The sequence below is a fragment of the Anoplopoma fimbria genome, chromosome 20 (assembly GCF_027596085.1).
Source record: "Anoplopoma fimbria isolate UVic2021 breed Golden Eagle Sablefish chromosome 20, Afim_UVic_2022, whole genome shotgun sequence".
NCBI classification, from domain to species: domain Eukaryota; kingdom Metazoa; phylum Chordata; class Actinopteri; order Perciformes; family Anoplopomatidae; genus Anoplopoma; species Anoplopoma fimbria.
The window spans coordinates 23,828,376-23,856,153 of record NC_072468.1 but is presented as its reverse complement, the minus strand read 5'-3'; the positions used below and the strand labels follow the sequence as shown (position 1 = coordinate 23,856,153).

At 42.5% G+C, this 27,778-nt stretch overlaps 1 protein-coding gene across 1 annotated transcript; it reads right to left on the bottom strand.

The window, feature by feature from the left end:
* Nucleotides 1-166: 166 nt before the first annotated feature.
* LOC129109076 (ubiquitin-conjugating enzyme E2 E2) lies at nucleotides 167-27,387 on the bottom strand. The gene is made up of 6 exons (XM_054621011.1): nucleotides 27,306-27,387; nucleotides 25,130-25,313; nucleotides 24,078-24,128; nucleotides 6,783-6,915; nucleotides 2,624-2,771; nucleotides 167-1,158 (listed from the first exon to the last, which is right to left on the bottom strand). Exons 2-6 carry the CDS (start codon nucleotides 25,303-25,305, stop codon nucleotides 1,061-1,063), a joined length of 606 nt encoding a protein of 201 aa, XP_054476986.1. The 5' UTR covers nucleotides 25,306-25,313; nucleotides 27,306-27,387; the 3' UTR covers nucleotides 167-1,060.
* Between the last annotated feature and the right edge of the window lie 391 nt (nucleotides 27,388-27,778).

Sequence of the window (27,778 nt, the reverse complement as noted above, 5' to 3'; positions counted from 1 at the left end):
TAACATATCGATGACAAAATACAAAAACAAACAAGGAAAACAAAGTAAAAGCATAATATTCTGCATGTTTGTTCCAGGTGCCACTAAGAAAAAATGAGAATACATACTGTATAGCTGAAGGACAATGCGTATGATATTTATAATATTCTGTGTCTTTTTTTTTTTTTTTTTTTTTTTTTTTTTTTGCTCCAATACAATACTTCCAACATTCAGATATTGGAAAATAAAAATCCCAATCTACTCTTTGTATAAAAAAGAAGCTTTCAAGTCAACAAGGAACAAAAGGACATTTTTTTGTCTTCATTGATTTTTTTTTTGTTGATTTTTTTTAAACACAGAAAAGGTAGATAAAATGTTGAGGTGGAGGAAGAGGAGGAGGAGGAGGGTGATAGGAGGGAGGGTTTACTGTTGCACTTAGTGAGTGTGCTTTGACAGACTAAAGGCCTCTACACACTGGGGGCGTTTTTGTATTTTTTGTGCGATTCATTTGCACGTAAATATATTTTTTTGCAAACTATTGTTGAACATTAAACGTCTTTAATACAGAAGTTGAGTTGCGTTTATATTCATGACACAACAACACAGAGGCTCCATAGTCTAAACCAAGACGGCAAACTTTATTACTACTTTCAACCTCGACAAAAGGCAGACCAGATCCACTCCTTCTGTTCTTACCTTTCAAAATAAAAGCCCCCTAGACATGTACAATTGTTTAGCAGAGCTAACTCAAATTCACTCAAGAGCATTTCGCTAAAAGGAAACTCAAAAAGATATCTTACAGTAGTTTAAGCTACGCAACAGTTCACCTCAGACAGACAATACGATCAATAATCAATAATCTCCTGATAGTTGATCCTCTGCCTGCAACCTTTTACTGAAAAAGCGTTTCAACTGAATAGTTTTAATGCAAAATATTTGCACGTGAGTATCGCATTTTCGTGTCGTTTTGTCCGTCACGCCCCCGTTGTGTGAAGGCCTTAAGGGTGAGAGAGAGAGAGAGAGGTAGAGAGAGGTACAGTGAGGGGTGAGGGAGGTGGAGGAGGGGGGGGTGGCTGCTGGTCTATGTGGCGTATCTCTTCGTCCATTGTTTGGCTATCCTGTCATGCTCTGTTCTGTTGGTCAGGTACTGTGTGGCGATGCTTCCCACCAGAGGGTCGGCTGGAAGGAACAGAGAAGAACATTTTAATCAATTAAGTGTAATCAATCAATCAGCGTGGCTGGGCAGGAGGAGCTACATTATCATCCTCTCAGGGCCCAGATTATGGGAACGTTTAAGCAAATAGGATTAATTATATAACAAAAATGATCACATTTCTATTGGAGTTATTGGAAATTGCTAAGGAGCAGTGTTTTGGTTATATATTATACAAATATTGTTATTTTGTAAACACAATTTGAATTCCTCAACACCCTTAAAATTACTGTAATGCAGATCAGATCATGGAAAAAGTTAAGTTAAATTAAATGCCCAAGTTTCTTTAAATGAACAGTTATCAGTTGTGGAATTTTAACAATAATTCTGTCCGTTTATATCATATTTTAGCTATTGTTGTGTTTTTTAAATGTTTTTTTACTTATTTCATTTACATTTACTGTGTTATAACTTATTTAATATACGGTACTTGTTTTTCTACTTATGTTTGCAATATCCACTCTGCTGCTGTAATCCGGAAAATGTCCCCGTTGTGGGATTAATTAAGGATTATCTTATTTTTATCTTCTAACAGCATTGTTTTCAAGTATATACATTATGTCAGATTAGAAAAAAACAAACAACTATGGTTAAGTGATTTCCTACATTTTCCTTTTCCACACTAACCACGATTGATATAAATACAATTTGGATTTCATTCCAGATCGTTAAGCCGTCTACCAGACTCATGCTGTTTGCAAACTATAAAAGAGTTTTGCCTGGGGGGGGGCTGGGTAAGACAGATGCAGCATTCATGTTAATATGGTGTGGTGACCTTCAAGTAGACTTGATTACACCGTCTCAAATCCAGCTGTATCAATAACCAGCGGATGATATTAAAAGGCAAAGACAAGCCAATCAGGAGCAGCGGGGACTGTAGAGGGAGTCGTGGAAAGACGGTGAAAACCGTCTTGGAAGATAATTCCCTCTAATTCATTTGTGATCACATTTATGACATTTAACTCAAACTTTCTACACGTGAGGAAGCACAAAATGTTCCGCTGACCAAATGATCCCCTCACCAGTTTTCTCAGTTTGTAAACTCGTTTTCCAGCCTGCACTCGTTTGTGACATTTTGTTCTCAAGCCAAAAAAGTGAAGGGCGAATCATCAATATCGTAGATCATATTAGTTTTTCATTAAACACTTATTGCTGATCTCCTCTGCCAGCATCTAACTTGCTGCGGAAATGTGGTTTTATTATTTACAGCTTCAGGCCAGAGACTCTGCCAATGATCTGTCAGTGTTAATCGGCACTGAGAAACAATGAGGGTTTGAATTTGTCATGGATTGTGGTACTTAATACACAGATATTAGTCCGGAAACATTTTGGCCTTGAGTCAAAGTAATCATAGAACAACAGCTCTAAAGAGAACTACTGACTTCACAGTGATAGAAAGCTTTAAAGAAAGGTCAAAGATGGAGATCTCACCTGGGTTACAGTCTGTGAGCAGGGAGCAGATGGACAGCAGAACCTTGGAGATGGTGAGCGCGGGGCTCCAGTTGTCCTTCAGGATGTCCAGACAGATCACCCCCTGACTGTTGATGTTGCAGTGATAGATCCTCGTACGAAAGGTTACCTGGAGACAAACAAATACGACAGTTTAGTTTGGAAACAGAATGTTTGCAAAGTACAAGAAAATCTGACTTTAAAGGGAAAAAATGTAAAAGAAAATAGGAACTAGAAAATAGTAGAAGATCCAGATAGAAAGATATTAATTAATAATTATCGTTGTTTACTCATCACCGTACGGGAACCGTTACTTTCAAGAGGAAAGAGAATTCTGTGCTGCATGAATTATTTACAAATATTTATGAGCCAATAAACACAAGAAATAACCAGGGAACAACTAAAATAAAAGGATTCTGCCATTTTAACACAATTAATTTGCTGATTATAATAACAAAATAATAAATGGGGCTTTAATTAATTCCATAACTACCACCACTAACAGTGAGAAACCACTGCTTTACAGATGTTTAGCTACATTCCTGTTACATTAGTTTGACCACTGAGACCTGCAGAGAACAGAAAGAGTTAAGATCTGATAAAGAAAAATATGCATGTTCTCCACAAATACTCATGATATTTAAATAAATCCGACCAACAGAGGGCAGCATGGCGTAAAATCAACAACAACACAACAGTTTTGTTGGCACCTTCAAGTGTTAATTAATTCCTTTAGTCGTCACAGTAAACAGCTTCCCAGAACCACACAGCTTCAAACAGTGTCCCATCACATGTAGACTAATGTCACTTACTGCTGTTCATTTACTTTATTTGCACACTTCAGACTTCATAAATTACAAATAATGACAAAAATAAGAAACGTGACAAGAAGCCACAGGTTTGAACAACTGACCTTACGTTAACAGAAGGAGAAAGACAAACAATAACTAGAAAAGGATAAAAAATAAGAAGACTAAGCAAACATAATTAAGAAAAATACTACAAAAATATATGACGACAAGAAGATGCAACAAAATATGGTGAAGAATAAAAACTAGATAATGAGTAGACAAAATTCCAATAAATGTTAAGAAAAAAAATATTTAGAAATCTGGGATTAAGTGTGATGACAATTTCTATTTTAAATGTTCTAATATCCAGTTCTTGATATCGTGTACTTTGGCGTTCCACATCTGGCCATGTTTTGCTTTAAATAAACAAAAGATGAAGATGAACAACATGTCTAGTATTAAATGAATGAATGTATGTCCTCAACCCAAACTCCCTGAACAACCCGACCCTCCCCTGTTTCCTCAGCCCGTCCCGGCTCAGACTCTGATCTTGACATCTGCTCGGTTCTGACACTTGACACCGCTGTTTGCCCCCCCGCTGCTCCAATCACCAACATCTGGCCCTCCTGACCCACCAGAGGAAACCTCTAATGAGCCTTGGCATTCCCAAAAATCACACAAGGGCAGGACGTTATAAATAACCAACCCCTCCACCTCCTCCTCCTCCACCCTCTGCAGACGTTGAGCTCCTCTCCTGGCCCCCGAGTTCAGGAACAGAAACTCATCCACCTGGCCAACTTGTCAGCTCTTGTTTGATCTTTTAAGAGGAGGTTTTTTGTTTAAAAGAAGAGTCGGATTCTGGATCTAAAACTCCTGAGCCCGAGGTCTGAGTGCATTCAGCAACTGAGCTTCAGTGGAGCGTTTCTGTAGCGAGGGAGTGGATGGCAGCTACAGGCCGAAGGGTTTTGTGTGTGGGTTTTGTGTGTGTGTGTGTGTGTGTGTGCGGAGAGGTTTGGCTGCAGATCACAGTGTGTCGGAGGGGTGGGAGGTATTGAAGTGGGGGTGGGGTGGGGGTGGGCGGAAACACTCAAGTCCCTCTGGCAACAGAGAGCCGGGCCGGAGCCTGTAGATTTGTTTGAGTCTGCTGTCAAACACAGAGCCGGTGGTTACGCGGCACAAAGAGCGAGAGAAGAGGGCGAGCGAGCATTGGAGAGAGAGAGGGGTGGGGTGGGGGTGGGGTAATAGGGTCGCACTGGGCAACTGGCCCTGACAGTCTGCGTGTCATCCACTCATCATCCTCAGAGTACTCTGCAGACACAAAACCACAAAACCAGAAGACACTGAGGGACGAACAGGACGGGATCTGAGCTCAAAATCACGACGATTCATCAGAAATGAAAAATGCAAACCGACTTGAGTGGAAAAAAAAATGCTCATCAATCTCAGGGTCCAGCTTTACACAAGGCTTCTCTTGTAACAATAAACACCTTTGTGTTTTGGACTTATGTTCAGACATTTGAAGACGCCGCCTTGGCCTCTGTACAGTTATGAGTCAATCTTTCCAAAAGTTAATTCATCGATAAAGATGATAGTGGATAATGGCAATTCATAAAGAGAAACACAAACATTTGTATGTTAATAAAGATGTTTGCAACCAAATTGTAATTTGATGAATCAATTTTGAATAATTTATTTGCTGATTTCAGTCGGGGCTGGCAATGTGACAATTTAGCATCAATGTGGTGAAATATCTATATTTGTCGGGAATTTAAGTAGCAGACAAACCAGAAACAGACTCTACTTTCTTTTTATTGTATCCATAAAATCGTTACGCTGACGTAAAAAAGTCACCCTGAAACAGTCCACCTGTCCATTCATCTCCTATAACTGCTTCTCCTGTGCAGAGGAGAATCCCAGTACAGGTCCATGACGCGTTCACTACCAGGCTACAATCAAACAAGTCATTCAGTAATAATTACGTCACTTTATTGGCCATTATAGGATATTTTGTGGGGATTATCTTGAGCTAGGTGAAACCCGTCTGCGTATTGTATTGCATTTCTCTCGTCACTCCCAGTCACACCCCCCCCAACAACAATGTACTGGTTTTGTACTAAAGAAGGCGAGGTCACCAGTCAGTCAGGATTCATCAGCACATGAAATCTCATGAGTGTAGCTGAGACGTTTATCTGTGGCTTTTATAAAGTAACAAACATGAAACATGGAAAAAATAAAAGTCAAGTTTTCTGTTTTTTGTTGTTGTATGGTTTTGTTTAAATACTGGTTTGCTGTCTCAGCATTTTTACAAGTTGTATCAAGGCTTCTTTGTGTGATAATTGGAGAGATGTCTGGTCACGCCTGGACCCAAAACCCACATGGTTTAGTGAACAGGTGGGAGAACCTGTAAATAAACGAACGGAAAACCCAGTGTCATGACTTCCTCTTACAGTTTGGAAAGAAAAACAAGTTTGTGGGTGGAGGACAAACCAGTAAACCCAGTAAATGCTGAATAAGCTGCCAGTCTGACGGGGCTACTAGAGAAACCATGACTCTATATAATGAAAGATGATGAGAATCTGTTCTGAAAACTCCGATATTCATGGAAAAACACACAGACTGTTCACATCAGAAGACTGTGTGACATCTGGTAGTTTCAGCACCCCTTCCTCCAAACCATTATGAATATTTTTGAATATATAAGAAGTAAAATCAAACTTAAGGCGGCTTTTATATGAATGAATATTGGAATAATTCCTCAGGTGGCCAGAGAGGTGACTCCAAATGAATACTAATGTTTCTCTGTATTCTCTCTTCTCTCGTATGTCCTAAACTGTTACTCTTCAGGAAATGGAAAAATCCCACTGTGGGATCCTCCAAAAAGAAAAGCTGCCTTCCCCGACTGGCCGGGTTGAATCCCCCCGGCAGACTGCTCGGGATGGAGCGATGAGGTTTTGTTGAGAGTTTTGAGGATCCAATGGTGTCTTTTTAATACTTTTCATTAGTTCAATATTTGTAAAAACCCACAGCAACGGTGACTCATAGCAATGATTTTTGACACCAAAACTTTAAATGAAAGAAATGATGACATTGACGAAATGACTGATTCAGTAGAAAAATCTATAAATATAAAAAGTGCCTGTGTGTCTGCTATGGAAGAAAATGTGGACTCATACAGTGTGTGTGTGTGTGTGTGTGTGTGTGTGTGTGTGTGTGTGTGTCACAGTCTCTTTAACTTTTCCAGATCATTAAATGACCCAGATATTTCCTCCACACTTTTCCACACTCTGTGCAGGAAGGTGACACTCAAACATCCAGATACTTAAACAGTTTGTGTCTGCCGGCATGCTGACCTTGGGGGGTTTGAACGGGTAGTCCGGCGTGAAGGCGATGTCCAGGAAGAAGACGCCTCCCTCGTACACGGAGCCCGGGGGTCCCAGGATGGTCGACCTCCACTCGTAGATGTTGTCCCCTTTGGGGCCGGCGCTGAAAAAGAAATTGAAACAAAAGACGTGTTAATATGTTAATTGGCACGTTGCATCGGACTCGACAGCTCGGTGTTTAAACTGCTAGCGGGCTGACAAGAGATTTGGGGGAGGAGGGAGAGGAGGGAGAGGCGTTCAGGCGGGGAACGCCGTCTTCTGACAAGTTAATGACAGAGATTTTTTGGGAAATGCCGAAGCCGTCGGGGGTTTGAGAGGTTTCAGTTCAGGGCTATCTGAGTAGGATTTAGATTATCTTTCAAAATGTTTGATTAGAAGATTAGATTACATGCTATTGGGAGTTGAGTTGAAGCGCTCACACACAACGCCGACACACACCAGTGAACCAGAACAACTCAGTAAAACCAAAGAGATGTGTTTAAAGGCCAACCGAGGCGACATGATTTCATATTCCATCCTCCAGTCTTCATTCATGAGATGAGTATTTATGCTGAAGTGGAGGCTGAAGGTCACATCTGTTGTTTAGGCCCAGTAATTAATGTTATTTCCATATTAAGGGGCTCCCTCCCTTCCCCCCACTGTTGTTTGTGGTAAGACCCTGAGCTGGCAGCGAGCCAGGAGGAAAACCGGGACAATGTCCAGATCACAAAGAGCCGGGGGACGACGAACAATCCCTCAGATTTCATGTAATTACCTGGGATGGTGTTTAAAGCCAACACGTAGCTTTGGCACTTTACAAACGTGTGTACGCGAAGGGGTTTAGCTTTCACTCGAGGCTGTTGCATTACTGCTGTTCAGACATAAACCAATAATCTCAGACAGAGATTTCCTGTGTAATAACCTCAAAACAGCAAACTGTTAAAAGCAGCGTCCGTCTCCAGGCGAACGCCCTTGAAAAGAAACAGATCATTCTCTGTAAATAGAATTAAGAATATTTCCTTCCTCCCTTTTCTGCATCAACACATGCACATTCTAACTAATCTACTTTGCCACTCTTTCACACACTGCCCTCTCTATTATTAAGCCTCCTTTAATGAGATGATTATGATTACTTCTTCTCTGGGGAATTCTTTAAAAAACACAATGTTGACAGCGACGTCGCCAATCTGGACTTTGTGTTGTTTCAGGCACAAAGTATATGTATAAAAATATACAAAAGCAAAGAATGTAAAGGGACCATAAGAAGGATACACATAGAGAGTACTTTTCTTTGTAAACCTACTACTTAAACTGGTACTGCAGTAATTGAGAACGAGCACCATAAACACGGAGAACGCTTGCTGTCAACAGGGATTAAAGAACACGTTCACATCAAACAACATTGGCTCCATTCGTTTCTCTCCCGAACAAACTGTGTTGAGTTTTGGTCGGACGGAGAGCGCTATCTGAACCGACGACAGGAAATGACCTGAAAATACAAGGAATCGTGGGCTCCCAGAGACAGATGTTGACATGTGATAGCCAACAGTTACTTGTGCTTTGGAAAGCCTGTCATAACAATATAAAGAGAGGGGCCAACGGCAGCGCGAACTGGTGGTCGTGTTCAGCTGCTCCTACATTCTTCTGTTGCATTTAGGCGAAGTTAAATTGGAGCAGAGGGAGTCGATATTTCCATCATGCTTTCTGGATGGGGTTGGAAGAGTTTTGACAGGAAGCTGTCAGGTTGCCAAAATAAATGTGTTCGATGAATTATCTCCTCGCAGGGGCTGTCCTTGACTGAATAATAAGTCACAGGAGTTCTTTGACTAATCAATTAATCTGTCCAACAGTTTCTTCAGTATTTATTGTCCCTCTGCAGATGAATGCAAATTGATCTCTTTAGATCTGGTCCGTATGAAAGAGGCGATGATGTGACTACTTCTCATGTCAAATCTGAATGAAAAGAACATAAAAGAAAAACTTGAGACCGATATCACATCAGTCAACTCACTTTCTAAAGCCGCATTCAGCCCATTTGATTGATTGCAACCAGTACTGTGACACATTGGGAGTGTAAATCATAGACTGAATATAAAAGGTGGATATAGTCACCGGAGTGTTACGCATTGGTTTGGGCACTGTGGTTCTGGACCCCCGAGTCTGTCAATTTGGCCGTCGCCATCTTGTTTTTTTGCAACCAGAAGCGATACCAGAGGAAGGCTCTGATGAAGACATTTCTAGTAGACCAAAATGTTACAATTAACTTTCATGAACTGAAAACACACTGTGAAAGGGTTTAATAGGACAATGTTGTGGTAGTGACCTGTCAATCACAGTAAACCCGCCCTAAAGCACTCTTCGCTTTATGGTCTGTTTGACTCTAAATGGAGCATAATTTACTAAATGAACATCATGCTGTATTGAAGAAGACTTGAAACTAAAGATTGACTTTACTGAGGGAATTACATTACATTACATTACAGTCATTTAGCAGACGCTTTTATCCAAAGCGACTTACAATAAGTGTATTCAACATAGGTATTCAAGAGAACTACTAGTCACCAGAAGTCATAAGTGCATCTCCTTTCTTAAACAAGCATCTAAGAGTATAAACCAGAGCAAAAGTATAGTGCAGAGGCAAATTACTACGGATACAATAGTTGCAACAAACTGATACTGATATGGAATAAATCAAGAGAGAAGTAGAGTCATTTTCTCATAGACTTCTATACAATCAGAGGAGTCGCCCCCTGCTGGCCATTAGAAAGAAGGCAAGTTTAAGACAAATCCCCATTGCCTTCACATTTCAGAACCGGAAGTTGCCGCCTAGTTTAAATGCCAAAAAAACGCATCCTCGATTTAACTTTAGCCATATCGATTTAGCAAGACACTGCGGTGGCCAATCAAATGACTGCAAAGACACACTCCTGATGAATTACTTGTTAACAAGAACAACGCATGACTACTGTACTTCGCAATCGTCGTGACCAAAGATGAAACCGTTGCCGCGGTGCTTACAATTCAGAATTGTAAAGTCCCGTCCCTGAGCACTGTAAAAACTTCTGTCCATCTGATTCACCTTCAGATTCATGGATTGGTTATTTAAAACTGCTCTTTCTGGATTATCTCTCATTATGTTTCAGCCACTTGCATTTTTGTGTCTGAATGACCAGATTTAACCGACCAGATGTGTGGAGGCGAGAAAAGAAGGCAAAGATTAAACTTCTCTGTCGAGCTCTCTTTATCCCATTATTCACAAAACTTCTTTCAGCAAATTTGAAAGAGTGCAACACCATGGAGGAAATATTGCCTAAAAGTCTGCACCTTTATCTCCTTATTTGAATGAGTATTGTGTCTCTAAACACTTAAGATGTAGACTAGTTCATTTCAATCAAGTCCTGCTTGGCTTTTAATCAGGCAGCGCGCTCCTGACTTGATAGAAATATCAACTGAACCGGTTGTGATCCCTCTCCAGCTCTTCAAACATGACTTTATACATTTCCTCTGCTATTGACAGAACGACATAGAAGGCTTTACTCTTCCTCGCTCAAGGCAATCTCCCCTCCGCACTCACACTTCTGAGCCACACACTCCTCAAGGTAACACTTTCCATTACTGTACGCTATTCAAAGAAGGCCTCCCTGACACCGCGCTGAAAAGAGACGGACGACTATTCCATTTTCATAACTCATTCAATAAAAAGCAGATGCCGTGATAATGGCTTGGACGCGACGGAGAGGTAAGAGATGAGCGGGCATTGGCGGCGAGATTGCTGTAGGGGGGGGGGAGAGGCGGGATCTGACAACCACACAAGGGCTGTGGATAAAGGCTGTGTCAATAGCAGAATGCGCATGCCACCGCTGGCGGTTGCTTGGAGACCTCACCCCCCCACCCACCACAGGCTTCGGCGTTCCTGTGGCGCTTTGTTGCAGCTGGTCCGGAGCCATCTCTTTCAGCATCTGACAGGCGTCTCGCTTGGCCGTTTAGTTTGGAAAAGGTGAGCGTTTTCTGGACGTCGCATGAAGCTCGATTCGACTCAATCTGCAGATCAGTGAGTGTTTGCAGGAGATCCCCCCCCCCCCCCCACCAGGCTTTAATTAACGCACGCTTAATGACGTTGAGTTAAATAGCTGATGACTCCTTGACCCGCGGTTAATAGCTATGCAGAATATTCTGCTCTGCATCTGACATATCCAATTCAGAGCAATCATTGGTGGGTAATCGTGGCGTTATATGAATTCTAATTCAACAAGGGGCAAACCTCAAGCCAACACTTCTACCCCGTTACGTCTCGGCACGGACGGCTGCAGAGTAATCGTTGGTGCTGGGAAAAATCTGCACCATTGAATCAATGGGAAGTCAATCAATGGAGGGCGTTAAGAAGAACAAAGCCGCGATAATCTAAACACAAAGACAGTAGGATAAATATTCCATGTGTGTTTTTTTTCTTCTTCCTCTCAACAATCTTCTCTTTAAGCAGACAGACTCGCTCGGCAAAAACACATGGACATCTTCTGGGCTTTGTTAAGAGGCTGGGATAATATGAGTCTCTGTGTAAGTAACGCTACATCAGCCAAATGTCTTGATTCACTGGGTATTTGGGTCATTTGTTTCAGGGGTCTGGGATACGTTAGGGTGCGGGTGTCCGTGAGAGTCTTTCCCCTGCCTTGTCCTCAGAGATTACACTCAGAGCAGGAACCCACTCGGACAGCTGGGCTGCTTCCTCCACAACGGAGCACAACAAAGTAGTGTTGTTATTAATATATTTATAATAGAAACGAAAGTCCAGATCTTTCACGAGGGCTGCACGATTAATCGCATATTTATTGCAATCACAGTTTTTTGGCTTCCCACGATTAAATGAACATGATTGACTGCGATATCAATACTGACGTTAGAAGAGCTTCGCCCTCTCTCTGCTGCAAATCAAAGATCAATCAATATTGCAAATACAAATTAAAACCTTTTAGTAACAATTGCTTTTGTCAGTGTTTTTATGGTGCGAGTCTTTGGATTGGCAGGAAGCTGGTCAAAACAAAGATGTCAGTCTGTCTGCTTGACTGACCAATCGTTATTGGTTATTATTGCAGCAAAATGGGTTTAAGTGAGATAAACAGAGCAAAATGTATCTTTTTATGAGGTAAAACAGATGTTGACAGCATAATTTGCTGTTGAAAAACAGGTCATAAATCGCAATATATGTTATAGCAATACTCAGCATGTCACAAAATGTTTTAAAATCACAATAAGATCGTATTGTGACTTAAGTATGGTGATAATATCGTAATGTGGGGCCTCTGGTATTCCCAGCCTTCTGTATCTGCAGTCCAGAGTAGAAGAGTAATATACTGCATGAAGGGGAAGAGGAACCTTATTTTAAGTCATATTTTGAGGCAATGATGTGTTAATGAGCGGGAATGTAGGACAACATGAAAGTGAAAGCAGGGCCTCTGTGGATTTCATTTTGGGCAAACGGTTTTATTACAATTTTCTGTGAAATAAGGTCTTTAGTAGCACATCATGGACGTCTATTTATACTGTTGATTTAAATGTGAAAGCTCAACAAAATCAATTGAATAATCCAGATAAATCATCCTGATCTCTAGATTGATGAAAATAATGGTGATTATTATTTTGGCCATAATGGTGGAGCCCTATCTTTCCCTAAATGTAGCATCAACAGCAGCTTGTATCGTCACCATGATTCAGTCTTGGAGTGGTGTTTGTGGAACCTGTGAGGGAGCGAGTAATTGCCTCCCACACTGACCTTGCTCAGCGGTTCACCTCAACAAAGACTCATCGGAGCACACGAGGCTGAGAGAGATTGGACCGCACTGAGAAAAAAGGATTAAGAAAACGGTCTCTTCTTCAAATATAAAAAGGAACACTTTACCACATTTTTTTTTTTACCTTTCATTCTCCGTTCCTGAAAACTATCCAAGCTGTTCCCCGGTAATAAAGACAGCAGTAATAATTTCCATATATATTGAATGACCTTTCCTCCCCACGATACAGTGCGCTGTGTGAGACCAGGGTGCCCATTTAATCATCTACATTGCTTTATTTCATAGACAGGGCAATCTGCAGATTGGTGCCAATGCAAAACAAACAAAAAAAAAGATAACCTTTATCTCGCGGCGTGAGAGCTGGGGCTAATCTAAGGGAAAAAAATCGCCAACACTATCTTGTCACCCAGAGTGGATTCCCACCGACATCAGAACTCAGGTTAAGTTGATGAAAGAGATGTAGTCATGAGATACGGCTGTGCCACTCACGGGGGAATTCAGAAGGTAAATTAATCTACTCTGATCATATTTACAGGGGAGGAAAAAAAGAAAAGAGATTGAAACTACATCTTCGATACACATTTCATTTTGGGAACGACAACCCAGAATAAACTCTTACAAAACTGGAGGCAACCACTGTTAAAGAATGCCAAAACCTAGCGGGCACAAAACAGTTATGTGAACCTGAAATGAGTGTGTGTCGTAGTAAGTCTAAGAGACACTTTTCATTTGGACATTTAGAAATGTGCCTCAAGGCTTTACTGTGGTATCCCAACTTTCATTTTATGTCTATGTTAGTTATGTGTACTTTCCCAAGCTGAGGTATTTTTAATGAAACTGTCAGTTTCAAAACCGCTCCACATTGTCCGCTGGTGAGACTTCAGAGAACCAGTTTTTTCAGTTGTGACTGTGCGCACAAGTAAAAGTTAATTCACAGCAGCCGTCATTGTTCGCAGTTAAAAGAATATGCAGAGAGAGGAGGCTCATTTTTCATTGTCCAGTTATATCAAACTGATCAAGGCAGTCACAAAATAAACTATATTTTCTTTGAAAACTGTAAAGAAACAATGATTTTGCTGATAAAGGTATAAAAAACATAAGAATGTTTGAGTGAATTTAGAGTCTATGGAAAACAGCATCCCCTGCAGCAGATGCTTTTTTTTTTTTTAAATCAGTGTCTTTAGTCATATTTCTGTGAAAATATGACAATGTTTGAACATACAGAGCATGCGGATTGACACTGCTGCAGGACGCCATAAAAAAACAACTGATCCCTGCAGGAATCCGTTGTAGCCGACATGAATCCACGCTGACCACAGCTGTTCTGTGAAACCCTTTTCACGTCTAAAGAGGGTGTTTGTTTGATACACCGAGATAAGGTTACATTCAGAAGATCAGATCTGTGGAATATCACTTTAACAAAACAACAGAAAAGGTCAGAGCAATCATGCAAAGAAAGTGTGTAAAAACACAAAAGACGGCGAGCACAACACCGGTGTGTTCTTAAAGCGTGCCGTCACACGGCGAGCTGTTTACGGGAGCAGGTAAATAGCTGTCTGAGCCAAGAGCTGCACCGAGGGGCTGATAAATAAAACAGGAGAGAGAGCGAGAGAGAAAAAAAAAAAACAGTAATTGAATGTGAATCAGTGTGTTTTGGAGCTTGTGAGCACCGCCGTGCACAAATAAAGCCATTATCTGCATTATTCGCCATCGCGGCTCGTTCCCCACGGTCGCCTTTTCTCCTAATGGCACCGTCGTTCAGTTAAGATCTTCTCTTCTATCAGCGTGGCTGCCGCTGTTATCAGAAGAGGAACTTTAATGAAGCAATCTCCCCCCACCCCCTCCTCCACCCACCCCCTCCCACACCCCCACCCGCCCCGACCGCTAAAAAGGAGCCCCAAGACCAATTACTGTGCAGCTCAACGGCCGAGGTGACACCTCCTTCCTCTCTGCGCGCTCTCGTCTTTATTGTCTCAAATGACATGGTTTTTTTTTTTTTTTTTTTTTTTTTTTTTAATCAAGCCTTTTATTGTTCATGTGTCCAATGAAAACTGCAATTACTGACCGGACGGTTCACCCAGCAACGGGGGTGGTGGTGGTGGGGGGGTGGGGATGGTCGAGTGGGTGGTTGCGTGCTTTCCGAGTCGAAAGGGAATAGCACGATTTCATTCTCACAGGAGGGGCAACCCTTTCATGCCGTGTTGAATCAATCTAGACCGCAGTCGGTATTGAATTGAGGAAGTGTACTTCTAAGGAGAGTTTTTGTTTTCCACTCAGGAAGTTTGTCCCCACTGGTGTTTAAAGTCACATTAACAAAGCTGTAAGTAAAGCAGGGGATCTGTTTGTTTTCCTCGGCCTTTCCGTTTGATTTCAGCCCCATGCTTCTGAGGTATGCCAGAGATATTTTGGCGTGGTAAGCATTTCTTTTCTTCCTTTCTGCATCTGAGCCGCCCTCATGCAGCTCGGCGTCTGATGCAGTGCAAATGTTCGCCTCTGGCTAAAAGATGAATTATGCAGGGCATGTATCGGCACAATAACACACGAAGGCTCTGCATAAAGGAAACAGCACAACATCATGAGTCATAAAAATATCACTTAGCCAAACGAAGGATGACACGGCAACTAATAGAAAGACGGAAAAAAAACGTCCGGTTCCATTAATGGCCACCTCGTGACCCTCCGAGCACAGTTGCGCAATTTGGCAGAAAGTGAAATACATTTGAAGAGCGGACTGTCTGAGATATTTACCACAATTCAGCCTTTTCTAAATCATTTCCAAAACATTAAAGTAAAAGAGTTTATGTGTGGGTGTGTGTCGTTTTCTAAAGGGGTAATTATAAACATTTGCTTTTTGCATGAATAAGAACGAGGTACAATTTGTGCTGAAATGCAAATTGGTTGTGCGGTCCAGGGATCCGCAGGAACACCGCTTCAGGAGAGGAAACTGCTTTCAAAAACAACAACAACACAGAATCGCCTCGGAGATGAAAACTGCAGCCTCTTGCAATTTGGAGACTAATTTAGTCGAGAGTATGATGCTAATATTTTTGAAGTCTATTCAGCCACAATCAGAGACCCTCTTTAGCCTCCCCTCCGGGCAGACATTTGGCCCCGTGGTACGAAGGAATGGACTTATTACCCGTAAAGGTCAGTAATCGGATCGAGCAGAGCTGCCAGATCTGCTGCCGAGTCTGATCCACAACGAAAGCTCTATTCCCTCGACACCACATTAGCTCTCAGGTCTGCAGGTAGAGAAATGTAGCAAGGTTTTTAAAAAAAATAATTATAAAGCTGCTGGTTAAACAAATCAGCGCAGAGAAAAGGGCATTCCTATGAGATGTTATTCACCAGGTATTACTCACTTCACCATTTGCAACCAGATGAGTGTTAGCATTTCGACGGCCAAGACTGCAAATATCATTAAGACACTTTAAACCGACTTGGCAGGAGCTCTGATTTGTAACTTGAGGGGAGGAGATCTATCAGGCTTTGGAGATCTCACAGTAGTAATGGGAGCTCATGCAAACTGTTTACTTAGAAGTTTCTGTGTTTGTTCGCTCGCCAAAAGATCCTCCTGTTTGCTGTCGTGTCAGATTACCATTCAGTCAACCCTCCTTTAAAGTGCCGCTGTTAAACGAAACGTCCACCGCTCACCCATTCATAACATTCTGGACAAATGTTTGCCAGAAAAACCACCTCACAAACGAGGACGTTGAGAATTCAAATGACACACATGAATCAAGGCCGGGGGCCGCGTTTCGCTGTCAAACAAGTGCCGCGGTGGGAAACATTAAGGATAAATTAAAGCCGGGGCCCGGTGTCAGCTACCGTCCTTCTATAGGAGCACATTTATTCATTCTACCACTCCTAACTTTGTGTGAGGAGAAAATAAATGAGGGCGAAGAGGGTTTGCTCGGGAAGGGAAATGATTTTTCAGCAGATGCTTCAAAAAAAAAAAAAGGTGCACGAGGAGAACGGCGGCCATAACAAAACCAGCAGAACCCGGTCTGGTTCTGTCCATCTGTGGGCTATAATGGCCTTCTGTTCCAGTAACGGCTGTAACACATCTTTATTAATCATAGGGTGGGATGTTCTCTTTCCAGATAGCATATTTCTTCCTGTCTTATGGTCCTTTTTGAGGGCAAGATATAATACATTTACTGTAAATGTGATAAAATCGTAGTACTTCAAACTGTTTATTTGCTGTTTTTTCCATTACTAAGGGGGCTCCCTCTCTATTTTCAACCATCTTCCTCTCTTTCAATGTTCAGTTTTATGGAGGCAAAGGAATGCTGTAAGAGTATGACCGTTAGAAGCAACATACTTGATTGTGATGTTTGTTAATGTTTGTTACTGTAGGAATGATGGTTGAAGCTGCAACAATTAAATAGACAGAAAATGGCAATAATTGTGATAATCAATTCATTGTTTAAAGGAATACCTCACCCTGAAAATGACCATTTGTATATCAATGACTCGCCCAGTGTTATCTTGAATTTGTGAAGACAACTTTTTCCCGTTAACGCCTCCACGGTGAACAAAGAATCAAATGAAAAGAAGAAAAGTCTAAATGAACTGAAGTAAATGGGGGCCATCTTAAACAACGGCATAACTATATTGAAACATGCGCTTACAAACTCTGCAGCACAATCCAAGTCTCATTGATCCAGTCATATGCTCACTACTTCCCAAACACAAGCATTTTTGCTAAAAGTTCGTCGGTGTGAGTCAGAAGTGTTTTGAATAATAAGGTTTTAGAGAAAAATGTATTAAGTATTTTTTTTAAGAAACAACTTCCACCATTCTCTAGTAGAAGCATCTTTATTGTGAGGATTTGCTGCTTTTCTCTGTTTTATATGATTGCATACTAAATATATTTGTGGTCTGGACTTAGTCAGACACAACAAGACCTTTGAAGACATCAATCAGAAAGATCATTTGTATAAACTATGCAGATATTCCATCATTTGATAAGGGAATGCCTTACATGCAGCCCTGTTTTAGGGTAACATATTCTAATATTTAAATTTCAACCGCAAGTATTCAGTAGTGATTTACTTGGTTCTATTTTCTTTTAAAACTCTCATAGCCTCTTTTGCTTCTGCATTTATGACAACTCAACAAATAAAATGTGTGTAGATTCTATAAAACCATGTTTCCAGTTAGTATATACTCGCTCCTTCTATATTTCAAAAGCATTTCATTGACTTCGAAGGTTGATTTTTGACCAAACTTCCTCCTTGTGCCGATGCAAACGTCTCCAAGAAGAGCCCGTTTTCATTCATTCCGCTCGGTGAACAAAGCCACTCTGAAGCGCTGCCTTCTTGAAGGTCTTTAGCCTTTTTTCAGTCGATGAACAAGACCTTCAGCGAAAAGGTCAGGAACACGCCAGCGTCAGACACAGATGGGTGCCTGGAACTCATCAATATTTATAAAAGGCGGTGATTATGGAACAAGACATCGATTAGGGCCGATTGCTCCAAGGTCAAACCGAGCTGTCGTCGGAAAAAAACATTTGCTTGTTTTGCTGCAAATTGGCGTTGCATTGCAAAAAAGATCCTACACACGAAAATTCATGCACAACAAGGAGATCAGCTCGAACGCCCAGGAGGTATTCCTACAGCTCAACCCCCCCCCCAACCCCCACTCCCTTTGCCTCCGGTCTTCATCCCTCCGCCCCCTCATGAATATTGATTACCCTCCCCGCTGTGCTTAATGGTAAAGCTGTGAAAAATGATGCTGGGTGTGTCACTGGCACAGAATCCCCCAGAGGCATGGCACACACTAATATGCAGCCATCACAGCCGTGAAGACGATCCCATCAGCGGGAACAGAATTAGAGGTCAGAACCCCACAATGAAGAGAGCCTCGTTTCTTGGTGACTTGATGGAGATGGAGATATTCATGTCATGGCTTTAGCTGTGTGTGTGTGTGTGTGTGTGTGGTTCGAGAAAAAAGGCCATTTCCCTTCCAGCTTGCATGATGTCATCGGGGAGTGACAGCTCTGTTTTGGGCATCTTGGGGGCATTACATCACACCAGGAAAATTCAAGGACCAGAGAGGGGTATTTGTTCCAGGGACCAGCTATACATTACAGCCGTGGTGGAGGAGGACGGATGTCTGAGGTCAGATGAAGCTCTAATCAAGAGGCGGACAATACAACGAATCGGCGGTTTGCTAAACCCCTCCCCCGAACACCCAATGTCCAATTATAGCCTAGCAACCGTAATTAGGGCCTGTCAAGCTTTGGATTTCGCCACATAATGAAACAGCCCAAACAGTGTAAGATATCTTTATACAAGAACTAACTGGCAGGACAAGAACAATGCTGATGCAACAACGCAAAACCCCTTAAAGCAAGATTCAAAAAGAGTCCACTGAGTACGGCTTTTTCAACCAACTCACGGAGCTAACGTTGACTTAAATGTCCAAATATCTACAGCTGCTAATATCTGCCTGTGACAGTCATTCCAACTGGCAGAAAATAACGGTCACCAGCTAGAAACAAGATGATATTTTTGTCTGTAATCAAGGCCAGATTGCTTAAACAACTGCTATGAATTTTAAAAGGGGATTGTGTCAACGTCGTCAATGTGAACCGCTTTGTGTCGCGCAAGGTCGTTAAGCTCACAACAGTTAAGGCCTCTGCACAATAAGTCCATATTTCTTTGTATGCGTCTCTCCAGAGCCATCAACCAATAGAAATAATTGCCAGAAACACACACTGAGTCTAATTATTATATTTGTTTGGGAAATTTAGCAATACGAGACTGAATAGATAGCGCTAGTACCAATAGGAGCTATTGAATGGATGACATTAGCAAGGAGCTATCGTTAAGATGCCTAGAGCACAATCACTAGAGAATTATCTTTTTAAACATCCATTGTTTTGCCACTATCCTTCAATTAAGATGTTCTGCAATTACCTTTTTACTTGTAAATGGATCGAGTGAATCAGCTCATTAGATGCCATTTTTGGATGATGACGTTTGCACGTACGGTGTCTCTGAGTGGTCAAACAGCTCTCCAAATGCTTTACACGGATGCCAAAAATCGCAAACAAAATTCAAACCTGTTCAAGAAGTGTGCACGTGATTGACACAACATGAGGTCATTTTTATTTATCTTTAAAAGTGCCACAATTTCAGGAAATAAGTACGGACTTGGCTTATGGTTAGTTGTTTTAATTAAAAGATCAAATTCTGTATATTTAAGCATATGCTGTTAAAGTGTTCTCAGTTTGTTCAAAGCATTACAGGAGCTGTTCTGTAATTAAGTTTTGTGAATTACTTTCTTGCCGTTTCGACTCTCCGCCAACCTTATCTACTTCCCCTTCAGTTAGTGGGTTCTTACATTTCCCAGAACGACTTGTGACAATCTGAAAGAGGAGGAGGAGGGGGGTGAAGCGTGAACTTGTTACCCAAAATGCACCATGGGTCGTGGCTGTGTTGCGCTTAATCTATCTGAGCTGCCTCGGGGATGAGAAATTGGTGTCTGTGCCTCTTCAGCCGTGGATTATTCTGCTGTGATCACTAGAAAGGTCAGCAAACAATAGCAGATAAAAAAAAAAAAAAAAAAGGGAATCTTTGAATCTGGACGGGTTGACACCAAAACATGACGTGTACCATTATGTTTCCAGGCAGCTGCACATTGTTCTGCCATCACTCCATTGTAGCTGTAATGAAAGTATCTGTTTGGTCATCTGTGAGAAGAAGATCAAACAGCACAGTGGTCCAGAACGGAGAAGTACAATACCAGTAGCTGCTGTTTCAATAACCTGAAAAGTGTCTTTGTTTGGATTCCCTGCCTGAAACGTTGGCGTCGGTGGATCAGCGGTACAAGGAAGGAATAGTAACAAGTCACAACAGTGGCAGCGCCGCAATAAAGAATGCAACTATTCCTGTCATACAACAGCGCCAATGCAAAGGCAGCAGATGGAAGAGATAAGTATGGAAATATGTAGTGAGAGGAGTATTTTTATGACAGGAGCGTATCAGACGTGGGAGAGATGGAATGTGATTCAGGCAGAAATAGGCGAGATAAGGCTGTTTTAGAATCAACACTATTGCTCCTGTGGTTCTGGACTGACATAATATTTTAACCAATTCAGTTACAGCTAGAAATCAATTCTATTTTTCATAATCTGTTTAGTCATTTAATGTAGTAAAAAATGCCAAACGTTCATTAGTTTCAGCTTCTCAAATAGTGAGGATTATCTGCGTTGCTGTAAATACCGTTAGGCTTTTTGACGGATTTTCAGGACGTCAATTCATGCTTTAGGAAATTGTGCAGATGAATCCATTAAAATAATTAAGTGAGTCGAGGCCCTAAAGTCAAGCAGTCGGTGTTAAACTTTTCCACAGAGGATGTACTTGAAAAAAAGTCTGTCAATTTTTATGACAGGAGAAATTCAGAAACACCAATGAACCTGTCATATTTCTTCTTTTAGCTCGTCTAATCCGAAATGTATTCTCAACAATATAACTGCAATATAACGTCGGCACAGGAAAGAAAACACCACTGTTCCTTTCAGATGCTGCCTGTATCAATAAAAAATAATAAAAGCACAAGCTGCCTGTACAACACACTTGGAAGTGTAAATACTTGACAGTGAGAATAATTGCCATGTCAAATCCTCTTGGGCTTCAACGTGCTTCTCTTCGTCTGATGCACGACTACTGCCAAGGTGACGAGCGAGCTGTCACAATGCCAAGAGTGAGATAAAGCTCGGAGACAAATCTAAATACTTGCTTGCGTGTTTTTCCCCAAGTTGTGACAAAGCACTAAAAGTAAGTAAAGTAAAGACAGTTTTCAGTCACACTGTATGGAAATAAAAAATTTTAAACAACATTAGCAGTAATATTAGACTTGTCATAGTCACAGATATGATTCATTGACACGGACGAGTTATTGTAACGACAGTTTGTGATATTAAAACGCAGCCGACGGTTAACAACCTTAGATGGATGCTGGAGGAGGAGGCATGGGGTTTTTATTATTTTATATTTATCCTCCTGCCACAGATGTTTCACTAAATTAGATCCTCGACACATCCGGAGACGCTAAATGGTAAATTCTGGCTCCTAGCACCCGTCCACGCCGAAAGACACAAAGCAGAGCTCTCCATTATGCGCACACACACACACACACACACACACACACACACACACACACACACACACACACACACACACACACCTGAAGGCGACACTGAAGAGGTCGTACATGTTAGGAAGCAGACTGCAGGTTTGAACCAACGTGACGAGGACGTAGAATTCTTTCTGAACCGGGACAAAGTGGGAGCAGAGATACAGATGAGATGACATACATCAACCCCCCACGCCAGAGCAGCGTTTGTCGAGCTGTGCTGAAGTGAATCTCTTTAACACAACCCCTCCTCCTGTCTGCCTCCTGAATGGGGAGGCCGGCGGTCTGTGACTCCATTTGTCGCAGGGAGAGAAACGAATAACCTTTCAGGCTAACCTGGCCAGGAGGAGGTGCGGCAAACAAATGACGACGCTAGCCTCACCGCGCCCCTTCATGCATGAACGTAAATAGTGCTGTGGTCGTTAGCATGGGAAATTGAATGTTTGCTTCCCCCCCTTCCTCCTCCTCCTCCTCCTCTTCCCTCCCCCTGTCATTGTTAACAGAGGGCTAATCTATTTGGGTGCATCAGAGAAAACACATTATTAGATTTTGGTATCATTTTTGGAGGGTACAGAAAGGGAACACACACACACACACACACACACACACACACACACACACACACACACACACACACACACACACACACACACACACACACACACACACACACACACACACACACACACACACACACACACACACACTCCGAAAAGGATTATCTTGAAGAAGCTTAATTGTTTCCCAGGCAACTAGTTCCCCACTAAGACGGTGACTGTGAAATTTCCGCTAGCGATTATTTTACTTTCAAATGACTTACTCGTGTCCTCCAGCTAAATCCTCTATGTGAGCCAACCTAGTTTTTTTGGGGAGGGAGGGGGAGATAGAGGGGTGGGGGTGTGGGGTTGTATTGAAATAGATTAGAGTCCTCGAGGAAAACAACATCTCTCTTAGCCCCCAGTGCAATAACAAAAAAACAAAAAACGGAGCTGTGAGCTGCAACGGAAAGGTTAGCTCAATGTTTATCGTTAATGACGGCGGGGTTCTGGTGAGACCCAGCAGGGGTGATTAATTCATGCAATAAACACGGCCGTCCGGGGTGAAGTTATTCCAAAATCGCCAGATGAGTCATACCGAGCTGTTTTCCTGAATCATTTTTAAAGCAGGTGCATGTGAACGAATGCAGCCAATCTCAAAATTTGTCGGAAAACATCAGCGTCTCCCACAAGTGTCAACAATCTTGCAAAAGATCAGCCTCCATTTCTTTCTTTAAGCTAGGGTTGGGAATGTTCCTCAAAAGCATTTTTAGTAATGTCGTCTCATTAGATCAAGACAGGAATCAATAAATCAAATGGACGGCCTCCCTTCATTCCTATCTGATCTCGTTCTGCCAGTGCACTCATTGCACATCACCACAGCTATGAGTGCTAACAATAGCCTTGTTCTTTGTTTACGTTCATAATGAAAATGTGGGGGGAATTGCTTCGGAGGCCTGAAGAAGCAGGCTGTCAGTTTTTCCGACTTTCTTGCTAGATTTGGCGACGTTTGGAGCTACAGCTGCTGGCTACTTTAAATGAAAAAGAGTCTGCAAAACTGGGATGGCTTCTTCTGTTGGATCATTTTTTAAATCTAGTATTCTCTTGCTGGTTTCTCAACATTACCAACCCTAGCTTTATTCACAGGGGAGTGTTGATTCAGGGAGTAATTATCGCACTGTATTAAAAAACAGCTTATAATCAATGACAGAATGACTTTGTGTACGGAAAGAAAATCTGTCTCCAGCGCTTCATCCAAAAGGTTTTCCTTTTGTAACGCCAACAGAGACGGATGCACACGTGGTGGGCCACTCGCTCGCGACCATATCGCTTCCTCAAAGGGGCTGCGAGCCGCGGCGGCAGAACACAATAACCATTGTCTGTGGTAAATCCCCAGTAGAGTGAGGGGGGAGGGGGGGGGACCACACGAGAATCCAAAACGGCTTTTTAAAGTCACACTGCTGCTCATTTTCCCACCATTTCAGAGCCACCATAATACTGTGATCTAACAGGCGGCGTGCATTATGCAGCAGCAGCAACAACAACAACAACAACAATGCCAGAACCGGCTACAGTCACTCTAATTCACCTGAGATTACCGTCTCACACAAAACACAAACAACAGCATTGTGGGAGCGGAGACAAAAAGCCAGAGCACCGCAGCGTGGCCTCTCCTTTTTTTTTTTTTTTTTTTTTTAAAGACACAAGAAGCCTTGAAGGAAGCACATTTCTGCTAAATCCACCGCAGCTTGAACATCTGTACGTGCAGGATTATGGGTCATTTGAGTAATGCTGTGAAAGAGATAACATCTTCTTACCTGCAGTTTGGAGGCGGGTCAAGTGTTATTTCTGCAAGCTCCTTCTGAATCCTGCAAGAGAAGGATTTGTATTGTTAAAAATCAATGTTGGGAGGGCAAATTTTAAAAGGATAATGAAAGCTGAAAGGAATGAACAATTCAGTTTGTGCACAAAATCAAAGTTTGGATCTCGCGCTGAGATAAATGTCGCTTTTAATCCCACCTTCAACAACGTGGACCAACAACACGGCATCTCATATATTCTAAATGTCACCATGCAAGTTGCAAGTGTCCGTATGAAGCACATCTTTCCAGCATAAAGTGTGCATTTTTGTGTTTTTGTTATCTTTGTCATTGTCTGTGGTGCATTAACCAAATTAAAAAAAAGGAGCATCAAGCATGAGGGTGAACTCGTCCGCTGTGTGAATTTCAGATAACCGTGCAAAATGATGATTCAGGCGGTGAAGGGCAGCGGAGTGCGAACGCTTACTGCTGAGCTGGCGTTCACACAAAAGCAGCCCTTCAGAGGACAGTGACGCCCTCTCCGTGATTCGACCCCCCTCGTTGTGCTGAAGGCCCCCTCATGGAGACTTTCTTGCGACTGAAGCGCAAAAGAAGGGGAGGTGTTCGAAAAAACATTGGTTGCTATTATAATAATTTAAAAAAAGACTCGCCAACCCTTTGCTCAGCTGGTTGCATAACGACCCTGTCATCTCTTGTCTTTATTTTTAGGGGAATAAGCGCTAAGACCAGTGGAGGTAAGTGTTGGAGGTGTAGGAGAGACATGCTGGAATGGGAATATCTCTTTGCAATGACATCAACGAGCTGAAAGAGTTCCTCCTTTTTCTGTGGGTTTAGTGTCACTGTGAATAGCGTGGATGTTTGAAATGACAATGCCTGTGGGATTGTAGTCTTTTTATATATATATATATTTTATATTTATATATATATATATATATATATATTCTTCACAGCCTCTGGGCCAGGGAGAGGCCTTAACTTTAACAAACAACCCCCTGTGCAGACGCCAGATTCTTTCCTTTTTTCTTTACATCCCCCTCCTTTCTTCTTACCTCTTGGCACTCGTTGAAAGTTTAGCAGCGGTTTTACTCGAGATCTTGGTCTCCTTCTTTTTGGGCTGTGCTTGCTCTCGCTCATGCTCGGCGGGCACCGACTCCCTTTGTTCGATATCCGAGCTCCCCCCGCTGGTGCTGGGGCTGTCGTCCGGTCTCTGCACTTCGCTGGACATCGTGGGCCCTGCAAAGTACCGTCACACACCACGACCTGTGAGCTTTTCACACTTGCGGAGGCCAATAAAGATGTTATAATGTCAATTTGTTTTCTGCAGCAAACTGGGCAGCCTCGAGGGGGAAACCATGGATAGGACTGGTTTAAATAAGTCAATGTACAGCTGGATGTGGATGAGTGTCAAAGCAGAGCTGATATAAAGACATTTGTCAAAGCCTACAGTGCTGTGGATTACAGATGTATGGGTCCTTTGTTGAGCAGGATTTAATAAGCCTGTCCCCTAATGATCTATTAAGGGTTATACATTACTGGCTAATTGTTTGGAAGACTTCATGTTAGTAGTTTTACTGGCCTAGATTTATAAAAAACAGAGCTTATTGCTTCCCTATGTCCTGCTTCTCTTCTTTCTTTTGAACAAATACTGCAAATGATTGTGGTTTGAGGTCAGTGCTATGAGCAAATAAAGGGATGAAATGGCTCTTTAAAGGCTTTTAGGATGATTTAATGGTGAAGTAACACACAAATCATCGGCGACAGATCAGAAAGAAGTGGAAATGAGGAGAGCAGAGCCCTCCCTTTAAAACACCACGAAGACACGGGGGCGTTTCGTGGTAATGATAGAGACATCACCGGCTACAACGCACCCGGTGCTCAGTAGGAGTTAGAGACGTGAGAGACGTGAGAGACGTTAGAGACGTTAGAGCCGTTAGAGACGTTGGAACCGTTAAGAGACGTTGGAACCGTTAGAGACGTTAGAGACGTTGGAAACGTTAGAGACGTTGGAACCGTTAGAGACGTTGGAAACGTTAGAGACGTTGAGAGACGTTAGAGACGTGAGAGACGTTAGAGACGTTGGAACCGTTAGAGACATTAGAGCCGTTAAGAGACATTGGAACCGTTAGAGACATTAGAGCCGTTAGAGACATTGGAACCGTTAGAGACATTGGAACCGTTAGAACTGTTAGAGCCATAACAGACGTTAGAATCGTTAGAGACATTAGAGCCGTTAGAGACGTTGGAACCGTTAGAGACGTTGGAACCGTTAGAGACATTAGAGCCGTTAGAGACATTAGAGCCGTTAGAGACGTTGGAACCGTTAGAGACGTTAGAACTGTTAGAGCCGTTAGAGCCGTTAGAGACGTTAGAGACGTTAGAACTGTTAGAGCCGTTAGAGACGTTAGAACCGTTAGAACTGTTAGAGCCGTTAGAACTGTTACAGACGTTACAGCCGTTTAGAGACGTTGGAACCGTTAGAACCGTTAGAGCCGTTAGAACCGTTAGAACAGTTAGAGCCGTTAGAGACGTTAGAGACGTTAGAACTGTTAGAGCCGTTAGAACTGTTACAGACGTTAGCGTTAGAGCGTTAGAAGCCGTTGAGCGTTAGAACCGTTAGAACGTTAGAGCCGTTAGAACGTTGGAGCCGTTAGAACCGTTAGAGACGTTAGAACCGTTACAGACGTTAGAACTGTTAGAGCCGTTACAGATGTTACAGCCGTTACAGACTTTAGAACGTTGGAGCCGTTAGAACCGTTACAGACGTTAGAACCGTTAGAGCCGTTACAGACGTTAGAGCCGTTACAGACGTTACAGACGTTACAGATTAAAAAAAGGCTCAATAGGAGGTCAACCGGGGAGAGAAACACCGAGGACAGACGACCGTTACCGAGAGCGAGCTGACGTCACAAGAGAGGAGGAGAGAGGAGGAGGAGTAGAGGAGGAGGAGAGGAGGAGGAGGTGCGTTAACGTTAACGGGGGTCGTGTGTTTTAAAGTCACTGAAGAGACGCAGAGGGAGAAGGCGTTTCTACCGGACAAGGGGAGATACGAGGGTCCACATTGTGCGAGTACGTGCAGTGACCCTGTCCTCCGCACAAAGGAGCCCCCCCTCCTCCTCTCTCTCTCCTCTGGGAGAGAACACGACACTTTTCTCGGGACACTGACTCTCCACAGAGGAGGAGAGGAGAGGAGGAGGGGAGGAGGAGGAGGAGGGGGGGGGGGCTCACCTGTCCGCTGGCCGTCGCTGCTCCGGTCCCGCGTCGTAGTCCTCCTACAGAGTCTCCTCACGCGGCCGCGTCTCTGCTCGCTCCCGTGTCCCGGCTATTTAACGGGGAGGAGGAGAGGCAGCCCCGGACCGCCTCCGCGCGCGCTCCCGGCCGCCTCGTGCACGTGCGCTGTGTTCTGAAGCGAGGTGGAGAAAAAGAGATTAATTAATTAATTAATTAAATACACTGAACAAAGAAGGAATCTGCTGCTGGTATATGTACAGTACCAGGTTAAAGTTTGGACATTCAGTGGTTTATTGATATTATTTTTATTTTTATATTTTTCTACATTGTAGATTAATATTGAAACCATCCAAACTATAAATGAACACATGGAATTTCCTGTTTTAATTACTCATTTATAATACTTGTTTTTTTACTACAGTACCAGTCAAAAGTTTGGACATTCAGTGGTTTATTGATATTATTATTAT